At 33.7% G+C, this 13,278-nt stretch overlaps 1 protein-coding gene across 1 annotated transcript in view; it reads left to right on the top strand.

The window, feature by feature from the left end:
• LOC107191193 (regulating synaptic membrane exocytosis protein 1) overlaps nt 1–13,278 on the top strand; it is a 169,961-nt gene that overhangs the window by 135,455 nt on the left and 21,228 nt on the right. The window contains exons 15-17 of the mRNA XM_015580171.1: nt 5,067–5,245; nt 7,960–8,175; nt 10,325–10,656. Coding sequence (XP_015435657.1) covers nt 5,067–5,245; nt 7,960–8,175; nt 10,325–10,656 — 727 coding nt within the window. The remainder of the gene's footprint in view (nt 1–5,066; nt 5,246–7,959; nt 8,176–10,324; nt 10,657–13,278) is intronic.

Here is a 13,278-nt window from a genome sequence, read left to right as displayed (position 1 = left end):
CTTATCCTAACGGCAGTACTTAATGATTGACAGAATGATGGAACATTCTGGGTTGAATCATAAATGACTTTCGTGTAGTTTTTTTGTGTCACGATTTTATGTTGGACCCTCCGTCCAAAATTATTTAGAAATATTATTAACTTAGCAAGTATTTGTATTATTATCGTATAGGTATCGTGCAGACCTGGGCACATTTGAAATGATATTGTTTGAGATATTATTTCGAATAACACGTTATTTTATATTTGAATCATTTGAAATAATTGTGAAATTGTTCTTCAAAATTATATCAGGTAACTAGGTCTGAGTTTGGTTTATTAAGATTTTTCTGAAGAGTAACACCCTTCTACCATCTTCTACACTAGTGAACGATTATTTTGTTTCACGACAATATTGGATGAACTCAAGCAAAAATCACTGAGGGATGAGCTTTTGAAGAACCGGTTTTGCTTAAAGTAAATTGTTGTAAAGATTTCTTAAAATAAAATCTTTTTGTTGCATATTATTTTCAGTATTATTTCTTTTGCCAAATTTGAAATACAAAAATAACACAATAATTCATTATTTGACGTTGCTATTATTTCAAATGAATCGATAATATTCTTATTTTCAAATAAGAATATTGAAAATACTGTTTCGAAATACATTATTTTAAATAGTTCATTCTTATTTTCATTTCAAATAAAATTTGCTCAGGTCTGGTATCGTGATAGGTGTGCATAGAAATGTATTTTTGTTTGCTGTACAAATTTTTTGATACGAAGTTTTTTCAACATGCTCTGCCACCACTAGGAAGAAGTATTAGATTTAGCGAACTGAACGTCTGTAGTATAAATTATTCATATATTGGGGTAAAATATATGAAAAATATTTACATTCATGGTGTGGAATGTAAAATTAATGAGTGATTTGAATTTAAGTATAATATTCATATCAAAATTAATATCTGTGTCTATTTTTAAAATATACAGAATTAGAATACTTAGCAAATATACTCTTATATTGCTTCTTTTGTTCAGTAAATTCATAGTTATATGTATAATTACCATTTAGTTAAATCATTACGTTTCAGTAAACATTACATTGTCTCTTCTTTGTGAAGCAGAGGAGTATGTGTATTCACTATACTGTTAATATATTACATAAAGTCAATATAGTAAATAGATTCTTTTGAAATAGTGTCACTGTATCTATTCTGTCTTGTTCACCTTTATACCTCGTCGTGTGTAAGTATAATAATTTCTGCAATAATGATCCTAACAGGTTCCATTGAATATTTTCTATCAAAGGTACTGCATATTTCTATATCATTTTTTTACTTGAATACTTTTTATCACAGTTATTGTACATTTCTCTGCCATTTTCTATCATTTCTTATAGAGATGGACTACTTAATAGTTTACATGGGATTGTCATACTTGCGAAATTGATTTATAATTGAATCCAATAACCTGAACATGAATTGGATATTCGATCGATACATATGTATTACAAAATGTTTGCTGACTCGCCAGTGTCCAATTCATTTATAAAATTATATTAATCCATCTAAAGTATAATTAAACATATTCGATAATTATGCCCATCTCTGAACACAGTGCACGATGACGTACAGTCCAGAACAATGGTACCCGCAAGGAAATAAAGTAAACGAACTTATTGTTTATTTGCGTTATTCGACATTTCTTTTATCAAAGACAGTTATATGGGTCCGAGAAAATATAATTAAAAACAAGGTATGCTGAAAGCTCGTGAAGGCCAGTGGATCAGAAGAAAATTGGAAAGAAGAAATTATTGTGTCGGCGGTTATTCCATTGAACCAGACACAAAACGAACCTTTTTCTTGGCTGTATCGTACACATCAGTGATGTACAACAATTCCTTAATGGCATTCATGTTCTATTTTATAACCATATACGCTTAATGCACAATTAATTGATGTTGCATTGAATGCAATGAACGTAATAAAATAATTCCATAAGATAGAACATGATCAGTATTTAATTAAACTGTTAAGCAACAAAAATGTAATAATATGTTACAGTGGCGATAGCATTGATGCCGAGTATATGGGTTTTAATTGTATGAACATTTGAACAGAGTTTTGTGTTGTTTGTGATATTATAGAAAATTGCAAAAGTAACCCTGGTTCTTGATCACGTGAATGATGATCTTGGCTAGACGGAGGAAATGCAATGATAAACACCGGTTGATGTCCTTTAGGATTTCTTGTTTCGACACTCGAAAATCGTTTATTAAAATGGGGTTACATATTTTTCATTATACAGACAATATTTGTACACTCATGATTATTTAGAAAAATTCGATGTATTTTAAAAAGGCATGCTTTTAAAAATCGCTGAATTTCTATTGGTACAAGTTAAAGTGTAATATACGCACAAAAATGTTATACTGGTTAGACAACGAAGGTTTTTGCAGCGAATAATTTTATCTACCGCATTGTATAAGGGTGTTTCACTGACTTCGATTATACGGAGATTTTCGTAGACACTGTAATGCGTAATATATAGTTAATAGCATGACGTTCATAATCCATCATTTTGCATAGAAAAGATATAAAGCTTACGTTAGAAATATGAATGTGGTACGATGCAAGGTACCTACTTTAATGAAAATATGCATGCTTCGAAAATACATACATATTAATGCGAATAAATTTCCGCCTTACTTCGTTTTTGATATCTAAAATCGTAGAAGTATGATTGCTTTGTAAATTAAGAAAAGCAGAAATTTTTTCGTTAAACAATGAAATTTAAGTAACCATAAAGAAGTTTGTCCATGATGAAAAGTAAATAAATTCAAGCTTCAGGATAATATGTACACATATATACCAAAGTTATTCATGCCTAATTTTAAACTTAATATCGTTTGTATACTATGCATTTTTCCCGTTAACCCTCTCATTCCTAAATTATTTAAGAATTACCAAAACAATATGTTTATTCTATTACCAAAGAAACTGTTTAATACTGTTTTTTCATTCGTAGCTATTTGGCAACTTTGTCAATTTTATTACAGTTTTATTTAATAATTCCCATTATAACGTTATTATACATACTAAAATTTGATTTTTCTTACCTCTGATCAATAAACCCTTTTGAAACGTGCTAAAGAAATTAGAGTTTTGTTAATTTCTACTATATTTGTAACAATGCTGAACACCTGAATTCCATCAAAGGAAGGAGACAGAGGACAAATAGTTTGATTCGATACTAGACAATCTCTTAGTTTACCGATAAACTTTTAAATGCACATTTAAATCTGTGCTATACCATCTATACAAGACTAGAAGAGACAATTATATACTCACAGATATGAAAAAATGCATTATACTGATATTTTATTTCATAATATAAAATACGTAGCCATATAGCAACAGTGGGAAAGAAAGGGTTATCAATTATGTAACATGTATATATTCATATACGCTAAAATATTTTCTTCTGAAAGAAAAATAATCACGCTACAATAATTCCATGTAAGACACTCTGTAATATTTTCTGTGAATAGTACCATAAAATTTGTACGTGAATACAAAGCAAGTTATACGAAAATCACAAATACATTGTTGGATAGAAGTCCGGAAATCCGATTTTTAATATTGTTATTATTTTATTGTTCATTGCTTGAATATTGCTTCATAAAAACTTTAAGGAACCAACATACCAATATCCAATGCATATAGCTTACGCAGGGTTTTCTCGCTGACCTTGTATGACCTTCAAGGTCATTGTATAGCATATGGATGATCTCTTCTTGAAACACGGTTTCATGTGATATAAAAAAGTATACATATACCATTCCATTTAAAAAATGAAATGTTACATGCGTTTCTCCAAAAATATTGCAAATGTAAAACATGGATACACGCTATTATATTGGTCATAGAAAACTGCAAAACTTTGTTTTCTTTCGTTTTTCTCTAGTATTTACTATTTTCAAGAAAAATAGGGGCCAGTAATAGCGTGGATACCATGTGCAACTGCTTTATTACGCTACAAGCGCGATTAAAAAACTCCCACATGTTTTGAATTTATAACAGATCCAATAGTAAACGTAACATATTGCAAACTTAAATTTTGAAACCTGCTCTCACATGGTTGAGCTACAGTGTAACTCCACTGAAAAAGTTTCTGTGTCCAAGTTAATGAAACACCCTACAAACGGAGGTGCTTCTCATTTTTAATGTTAAGATCTTTAATACGATAAAACAGGTGTGAAATAAACCATCTAGAAAGGTTGTATCAGATAGGTTGTATCAAACGTAACGTAAACTCGCCTTAACCATCGAACGCGAGTTGTTCATCACTGGTGCTCGCTATCATGCATCTCCAATCGTAGCTATCAGAAATGCGGCTGGTGCCTAGAATTATACATTACGCGAATAGAATATTCTGCGATCCACTACACATACATAGTTTGCTCGCTCTTGTTCGTTCCGCCTTATCGACGAGTATCCCGTCACAAATCGCTTCTGCATGAGTGGAATGAGTCTGCCTTTTTATACTTTCCGTATAAGAGTTGCGTGCGGAACACAGACGTTCGATCTTACGCGACAGCCTTCACCAAAAAAGCTCTTTTACGATCGAATCGAGCAGTTCGACATCGCACCGTGTCGATCTTCGAAGGCAAATCACGTTTCTGTTCGCTCGTAAACTCACTGCGATCTTTGTCCATAGTATGTATAATAACTGGACTGCGCATTTGGCTGCAAGGTCGTCAAATATTCGAAAAAGATAGTGCGCTCTTGGGTTACCATTCCGTCTTCGTCTGACAATCATTCCTTTTCATTTCCCTTACTTCTCTTTTTCCCAGACAATGAGGATTACCGACAATTACCGTATCGCGTGTTATTGAAAAGACAGGTTGGTGACCACCATACATCAGCTATCTGTTTTTAACTTTTGACATGGCCTGACAGCGGGAGACATTGAAACCGCGGCGCAATCTAGATATTATACGTTTATGTCTTTGTATCAGTATCACTCGGCGATAATTGTCACTTGGAATGGCCCGCGTCTGATCTTACGTTTCCTCTATTGTAGGAGCAAATCGCGAAAGAGAAGCAGGTGTCGGGCCGTGTCCAGATTCAGATTTCGTACGAGGCAGACCGTAAGGAGCTGATCGTCACCGTTTTTATGGCGGATGATCTATGCCCGCGAGAAGACACGGGCTATGGCGCGCTACCGGAAGCGTATGCTAAATTGGTTCTTCTCCCGATATGGTAAGATTCCGTTTTAACATTCATAGCGATTCCTTTTATATAATATACAGTGAACTCTTGATATATTGCCGCGGCCGAGGCTGTGGTAGTGTAAAATCCTCGGAAGCTGCAATAGATCGCGAGCCCCCTCCATGCTAGGTTCTACAGTCGTGGCCCCTAGCCTCAGCGCCTGCGCAAATGCTGAATCATACTGGTGAGGATGGCGTACGCGACGTGGCGGGAGAGCGAATTTGTGGGTGTAAAAGTACGTGTGGAGGGGAAGTGCTTCGCGTGGCAATATATCAAAGGTCCACTATAATCAGATTTATGTTTCAACGAAAATTGAAACTGTTCATCTCTGCTTACAAGGGAACATCGTCACAGCGAACATTCTTTTTTTGTTCAAATGGATGTGTGGGGAATTAAAGTAGTTTTTTCGTTTTTGCTAAAAAATGGTTTGAACGGGTGAAACAGCACCTACAAGATTGAAAACGCACTTTTTACGATTACTTGTAAAGTAATCATTGTATTAAAGAATGTTTGAACCGAAAATTGCTCCGCTTTTAATGTAAAAAATGTGTTACCTTCGGTTTTCAAAAAAATCTCCCTGTTTAAGAATATTTAAATTTTTTTAGGTTATTGGAATAACATTATACATCGCTATGTAACTATAATGATATTCCATTAATTTAAAAAGAAATAAAAAATTATTGAAGTGGGAGGTTTGTTTTTAAAAACAACAGATAACACACTTTTTTATGCACCCATACAATTCTATGTTAAAAACAGCTACTGTCGTTTCAAACATTCTTCTAATAGTAAAAAGTATATTTCGAGTGTCGAACTTTGTGGGGTTGTTTCACCCCTTCAAACCGTTTTTTATCCAAAACAAAAAGATATGTATTGAATAGTTTTTAATCCTCTACAAATTCATATCGGTTTCAATGAAAAGACATTTTCGCTCGGAGAACGTTTCCGTGATAGTGAAACAGCATCCAGGTAGCAAATTTAATTTGTTTATTATATTGCAATGAAGTAATGACATAACATTTCTGATCTTAATTCAGTAAAATTTAGATGTACGAATTACCATTGTTCTTTAAAATTAACTACGGATAACGATTAATTTTATGAAACCACCACGCTTGTCCTAACAAAACACACTGCCTACTTTAATATTTTGGCAGATTCTTTAATTCGAAATAACTAGTGCACATGAAATGGTATTTCACAAAACATATATGTGCTGACCGAGAAGTGGAATATGATAAATCAATAAAACTGCTGCGTCAATCGAGTGAGAGATACGCAAAAATGCTATAGGTTCAATAAATTCACATTATTTTCGTGCAATGTTAACACCTAGTTATATTTTTACTAAAAAATTCATCCGAGAATTAAACACCCCATTGACCGATTTCAAATGTTACAATCAGGGACTTAAACCGGTATGATTTTGATACCGGTATTATGCCATCAAAGCTATACTGAAACCGATACATTATCGAAAACCGAAATAAATACCGGTATTTTTCCGATTTCTATAGAGGTAGGGCTTATACATAATAAGGGTTATAAAGGGGGAAAATACAACCGAAAATACCGGTATAATACCGGTATAATACCGGTATTTTACGTTTCGGTAGAAGTCCCTGGCTACAATATACAATGATCTTCTAATTGTGTTGGGCAGTTCAGTTAGAAATAGTGGAAATCATTTTTTCCATTGAAAATTTAAGGGAATCGTGAATTTATTTAATAGAATATGGTACTTTTGATCTTATAGTATTGTAGCTATTGTAGCTAACTTGAAAACGGATTTAATAATCTGCGACTAATACCAAAATTGTTTTCAATATTACTTAACAGGAAAACATACCAGAAGATGCATTTGATAATCTGTACACTATGGATAAATATTTTCGTACATACAGTACCTATCGTTCAGAATTATTCGAACGATATGACTTTTGGAGTTTATGACAATATTTGGACTGAGGTGTACCTATATTTGGTGGGTTTAGCCAATGTTGTGTATTATTTAGGGAACTAACTGCTACTTTTCTTATCACAGATGTAAATTTTCTGTGTAACACTCTTCTATTGGTTCACTATATTGTACTGTACAATTAGCTTTTTAAAAATAGAATTGGCAAATAATAATAACAACTATCCAAGGGGATTTGCTAACACCAAATCTAATTACAGTAAATCTTCGACGAGTGTTCGAAGGCTCTTCCTCACTGAACATTATATATTTCATAAACTACTGGCCATATACGACTGAAACAAATATCATTAGCTTCAGAATTCCAAGCTCTACCACTGTGCTAAACCTCATTTAAAAGTCAGCGTTACACGCGGGGACCTCTCCTTATCAGTGTCGAGGAGCCTTCGAACACTTATCGAGGAGTTACTGTAGCATTATTTAAGAATTTTGTATAGAGTAGCAAAGTAGTTTATTAAATCCATTTATCTACTTCTCCATTTTCCAGTATATAGTATCTTTAGATCTATTTCAAGTATAATACATGAATATAATTTATCAATACAAGAAAGTGAATAATAAGGATTAATAAAACAAATTTTTATTAAACAATTCAAGTGTACATTTTAATTATTTATACTGATTATTTATTAAATAGTAATTTAATTGACTGATGTTAGTAGGAGTCGATTATGGTAACTGTTTCGTAATATTTATTAATTATGTGTATTTGTATATGAATTTGCAGCGCTGATCAGACCACTTTGAAAACTGCGGTCGCCGAGCCGAGTCAAAAACCCATTTGGAACGCGACGTTACTCTTTTCCGGGGTTGACGGGGAGAGCTTAATGAAGCGCGCAATTGAAGTGACTCTCTGGGACTTCTGTCCGGATCTTGATAACGTTTTCCTCGGCGAATGCAGCGTTGAGTTGCAGCGAGCCCTCGAGAACGATAGAGCTGTTTGGTAAGTATAATATTTATACTATATCGGAAATCTAATGCAAACATTTCGTTAAGGAATTATGAATCCTCGTTTATTGTATTCTATTGTATAATAATTGAGGGGCTCGTAACAAAAACGACCCCTGTCAAATATTTTTTTTTTTACAATAACAACATAAAAAAGTAGTCAGAAGTGAAACTCAAGATGGTGGAACAATAAAAAACAACCTATGTCCTGATTTATTCTGAAAGGAAATTAGATCGATTTCTGAGATTCTTGAAGATGCTAGAGTAGTTTTTATTCCTCTGGAAAAAAATTGATAAGGGTCGTTTTTGTTATGAGTCGATTACTTTATTTCAATATATGTATTCGTACAATTTACATGTAAACAGAAAAACCATATAAAAACAAGGACAGACGTAGAATTCCAAAAAAGGAATGCTATTTTCTAAGTAAATAAGTACTGTAATTTTTATCACGATGAAATTATTTTCTAGTTTACTTGCATAATATATTTACACGCCTCGAAAGGTATGTTAGCAACCAACCGTATTTAATATAATATTTCGTGAAAATAATGCTACAATAAATGCTGAACACGCTAGTAAATCTTCAATAAATGACAGAGAAACATAAGAACGTCTTGTCTCACAGTAATAGGATATCCATCAATGTTTTTAAATTCAAGCAGTCTAGTGGGAGCGTTAACTTATTTTTCGAGACGACTGTAGCCACATGAACTGTGACCATAAAAATACTTTTCCCCATGTCATGAATGAATAGACTGGTCCTTTCATGCGCATTTCTTTCGCAGGTGATTTTAGAAACGCTTTTTTTCGATAATTATAATAAATTTAAAAGTTCATTCATAAAAATGTTTCGTTGAAATTAAAAAAAAAATGGTTGCTCTTATTTATAACTTTTTATTTATTTTCAGAAATACTGATGGTTATAATTAGACTGCGGATTTTATGCATTTCTAGCCTATAGAGCTGTGTGAAATACAATAAAAAACAAAACTTTCATACGATCCAACGAGTTTTTTATTTTATTCTGAACTCAATAAGATGCTTAAGAGGGAAAATAAATTTCTACCATTGCTCCTGTCTTTATAAATTACTTTAGAAACTTTTATTTTGCATAACAATCCGCAGTCTAGTTATAATCCTTGAACGGGTGTATACATGCATTAAATGTTGTTTGTGTTTTCTCTTTTATAAACCACATTTAATGAAAATAATGAAAAGTACCTTTACGAATAAAAAACTATTTGTGACTTTCAACGTACAGCATTACAGGTATTACTGTTGAGGTTTTCTGGTGTAAATTATGTCCTTTTGGAAAAATTATCCCTACTGTTTGCAAGCACTGTAGCTAAATTCAATAGAAGTCGAATAACACATTGATATTGACGTGTGTAGTGCGGTGGTTCAGTGTTAAAGCGTACCCTTCTCATGTTCCTCTTTAAAAGTCGTCAACCGGAGATCTTAATTGGTCTACTGAACACATAAAAATTTAGGAGTAGGAAGCTCGAAATTTGGTTAAAATGATTGTCTATGTCTCTGTTAATTAATAGCGGTAACAACATTCATGAATACAGTAATACAATTGATTGGACGTTTCTCTGAACTGTGTGGAGAGAAGTAGACTTACCCTTGTTTTGAGTATGACTTTTGCCGCATTCATGGGAACCTTATGGCCTGCCGTCATTGATTTTCAAACATGTTTGTTAGTATTTCAAGAAGTATTTAAATACACTTGGCACTATGTGTATAAAAGTATAATTAACTAATACGGTAATAAAATTAATTGGACATTTTCCTGAATTGTCTAGGGAAAAGTAGATTTACCTTTTCTTCAATTATCCCTTTTACCTCGTTAAAGAGAATCTTTCGTATTGGCAAGTATGGTCAAACTAAAGAATAGTACAAAAATATAAATACATTGTTCTTTTTTTGATACCCGAACAAGCTTTTGTCTGCATATTGGACGGCTATAATACAAATGAATATACTACATTCCAGAAAGAGAACTACTTATTTTCTCCGACATATCCGTCACTTGAACTGTATAAAATCGAAAATTGTACACCCATGGTATTCATTTGCGCAAAAAATTTAAATGAACGTAAAAAAATTTTGTGAAAATATAGAGATAATATTATCCGCAGGTATCGTCTGGAGGATCCACGAGGGTTGCGCGCAAGCAAGTCACCGTTCTGCTCCCCCCGTGGTTCTCTCTCAATGGAAATTGCCCAAAGGTTGCTACGAAAAACGGAGCTGCGCGAAAGAAGTTACAGCGACGATACACAAAGCGACAGCGGAAGTCCCGAGCTGAGCTTCCTGCACCCGAACCACGCTTGGCACGCAAATTCTAGAAGAGGTTCCAGTCAATCCGAGCAACTGGAAGTCGAACCCTATGAACTTAACAGAGACTACAGTAGATCCTTGCCCGGCAGCCGAAGGAGCAGTTTCCAGAGCCAGGGTGGCACCGATAGTAAACGTAAATACATCTACATATAGGCGATTTTTAAAAACCTGGAATATTCTTTTGTACCAGAGAAAGTCTATAACACTGTTCAACAAATTTGAACTTTTTTTCGTTTTTGTAACCTCTAATAAGCGTTGCTGATAAATCTTCATGAGGTGAATACGAATCTGCAAATCGTTTCTTTCCAGCACGTATAGTTTTTGAAAAGATACGTTTTTTTTTAAAATTGCAAATTTTCAAAATTGGAACTGTGTTGTTCTTTTACAGTAATAGTTATGCAATTTCTTTTGACACGAAATAATTCTCTGGACTCTTCAGAACTTAATGATATAAGTTATTATTATATTATAGACATCTAAATATGTTTAAATAATGTTGCAAGTGAAAAGGACGCCGAAAACGCACCACTTTTTGCTAATATTCTTTAATTCCTTTCAAAAACTAAAGGTTTAGGAGCACATATAATCATAGCACGGGATAGAGCAGACCTTTCTGCTCCGGAAAGTGTCAAGGAAAGTTACAAAATCTGTTTTGTTTTAAATTCGGAAGCGAAATAGTTCAGCAAAACACGCGGCGTCGACAGTGCTGACCGTGCGCGCTCAGTGCTTCCGTTACGCTGAGCGGCAGGCAAGGCGACCGCCGTCATTGAGTAACACTGTCGCCTATGAACATAACGTCAAGGTATACAGGGGAACCCACCAAAAGATCGAACACCTAAATGTCTTCTTTATTTTTAATGATATGAGTAATGTTTCAAACAGAATTAAATGATTTCAGAGGGGAAGTATCGTACGTGGATCATTTTTTTCTTGATAATTTTTTTCAATATTTTGTTAGGTCTCTGGTATTTTTTTTCAGACAGCGTGTACCTTTTTTTTATTGCATCATGTAGCACGTTTTGAAGTATATTGAAATATGTCTAATTAAGGTGAACTTGGACGTTGAAAAAATGACAGTTGATATATGTATATTCATGAATTCTTTATTCCACCTGTAGATAATCAAACTTGATTCTTGTCGTTAATTTGCATATTTTAGTAATATTTCCATAATATCGTCTTGTAATTTAAGAATCTTTTACGACTATGAAGTTTCTCGTTTCGAATTTATGCAATCCAATTTCGTAAAACTTGACAATTAGCGAAAAGATTAATCTTAACGAAGTTAATCGAAGTCCTCGTCTGTTTTTTAAAGCTGCTTATCGCTGGCCAGATTCCATTAATATGCAAATTCAATTTTTTATTTCGTCAGAAATCGCTTCTGTAGCCAGTACGTGGTATACTATACATATAGACCTACAAGGACAGGACCGTTTGAATTCTGCTTGCTTAACTTTAACTATACGTATACCCACTGAAAACCGGGTCTGGGTTGAAAATTAAACTTCCAGCCGGTCCATATATCACCGTGGAAATTTTAGATTACTCACGGCATTTATCTGCGTTCTCGTTCTTTTCCTCCTACGGATTGATTTCATTTTACAATATCCTCAAAGCAGCCCCTTGGACTCTGTGATTAATTTCTGTTAACTCTATTTCTGAACATACTTTGTGAATGATCCTTTCTTGATGTTAATCAATTCCTCAATAAAAGGCATACTTCTGTGCTTATTGTGTGTTTCTAAAAATAAGTCTATAAAACTGTAACTTTACACAAACATCCATAGTCTATGTGTTGAGTATTTAACAAAATTTATGAAAGTGTTCCATGAAGTAAATAATAGATATGACTTGTTGTCAAGTTTCTGAATACTTAAATTTGTACTTTGTATAAAAACTGACTACGCGGAACCGAGGCATTCACACTTATCAAGACATTACTGTAATTCTTCGAGCCATGTTTCTCAGGACTTCCTTTTCATCATTTGGCGACTACTTATACCTTAGAAGTTATGAACCCTTTTGTATGGATTCTCCTTCGAATCCGCCTGGAGTTGTAAATTCCAGGGTCGACCGTCGTGGTACGCGTACAGTTGCGACTGTTGCCCGCTAAATTAATATTAGGCAACTGTTTCAATATTCAGAATGCTATACTTCGGTTTTGTTCTTCCACACCTGGAATACGCATCAACTATCTGGTCCCCATGTTACGATAACCATAAAAAACGACTAGAGGTTGTTCAGCACAGATTTCTTATGTATGCTGCCTATAAACACAGTCAACCGATGTCTACCACCAATTATGACTACACTGATATTATGCTCTCACTAAATATGACTACCTTAGAAGATAGAAGGATTGTCCTTAACCTAACCTATTTTCATAAAATACTCAACGGGCAAATATACTGTCCGAATATACTTGTGAGTATTAACATCAATGCTCCAATGAGAACGATTAGACACCCTCCAACATTCACACCGTTACTATATACTTCTACATTTGATCATACCGACGTCATCACCAGATTATCAAACTTAGCTAATAAATTCTGTAACACCATAAATTTCTTTGTTGACTCTACATCATCTTTTAAATTAAATGTACAGAAAGCTCTCCGAGGCGGTTTAGACATTTAAGCAACTTGTAGATTAATTATATATACTGCAACATGTGACCTATGTAAACAACTTATAGAAACAGTGGGGCCAACCAGTTTATAAATAAATAAATAAATAAATAAATATTCTCTAA

Source organism: Dufourea novaeangliae, unplaced genomic scaffold (assembly GCF_001272555.1).
Source record: "Dufourea novaeangliae isolate 0120121106 unplaced genomic scaffold, ASM127255v1 scaffold245, whole genome shotgun sequence".
NCBI lineage: Eukaryota > Metazoa > Arthropoda > Insecta > Hymenoptera > Halictidae > Dufourea > Dufourea novaeangliae.
This window is presented reverse-complemented; position numbering and strand designations above follow the sequence as displayed.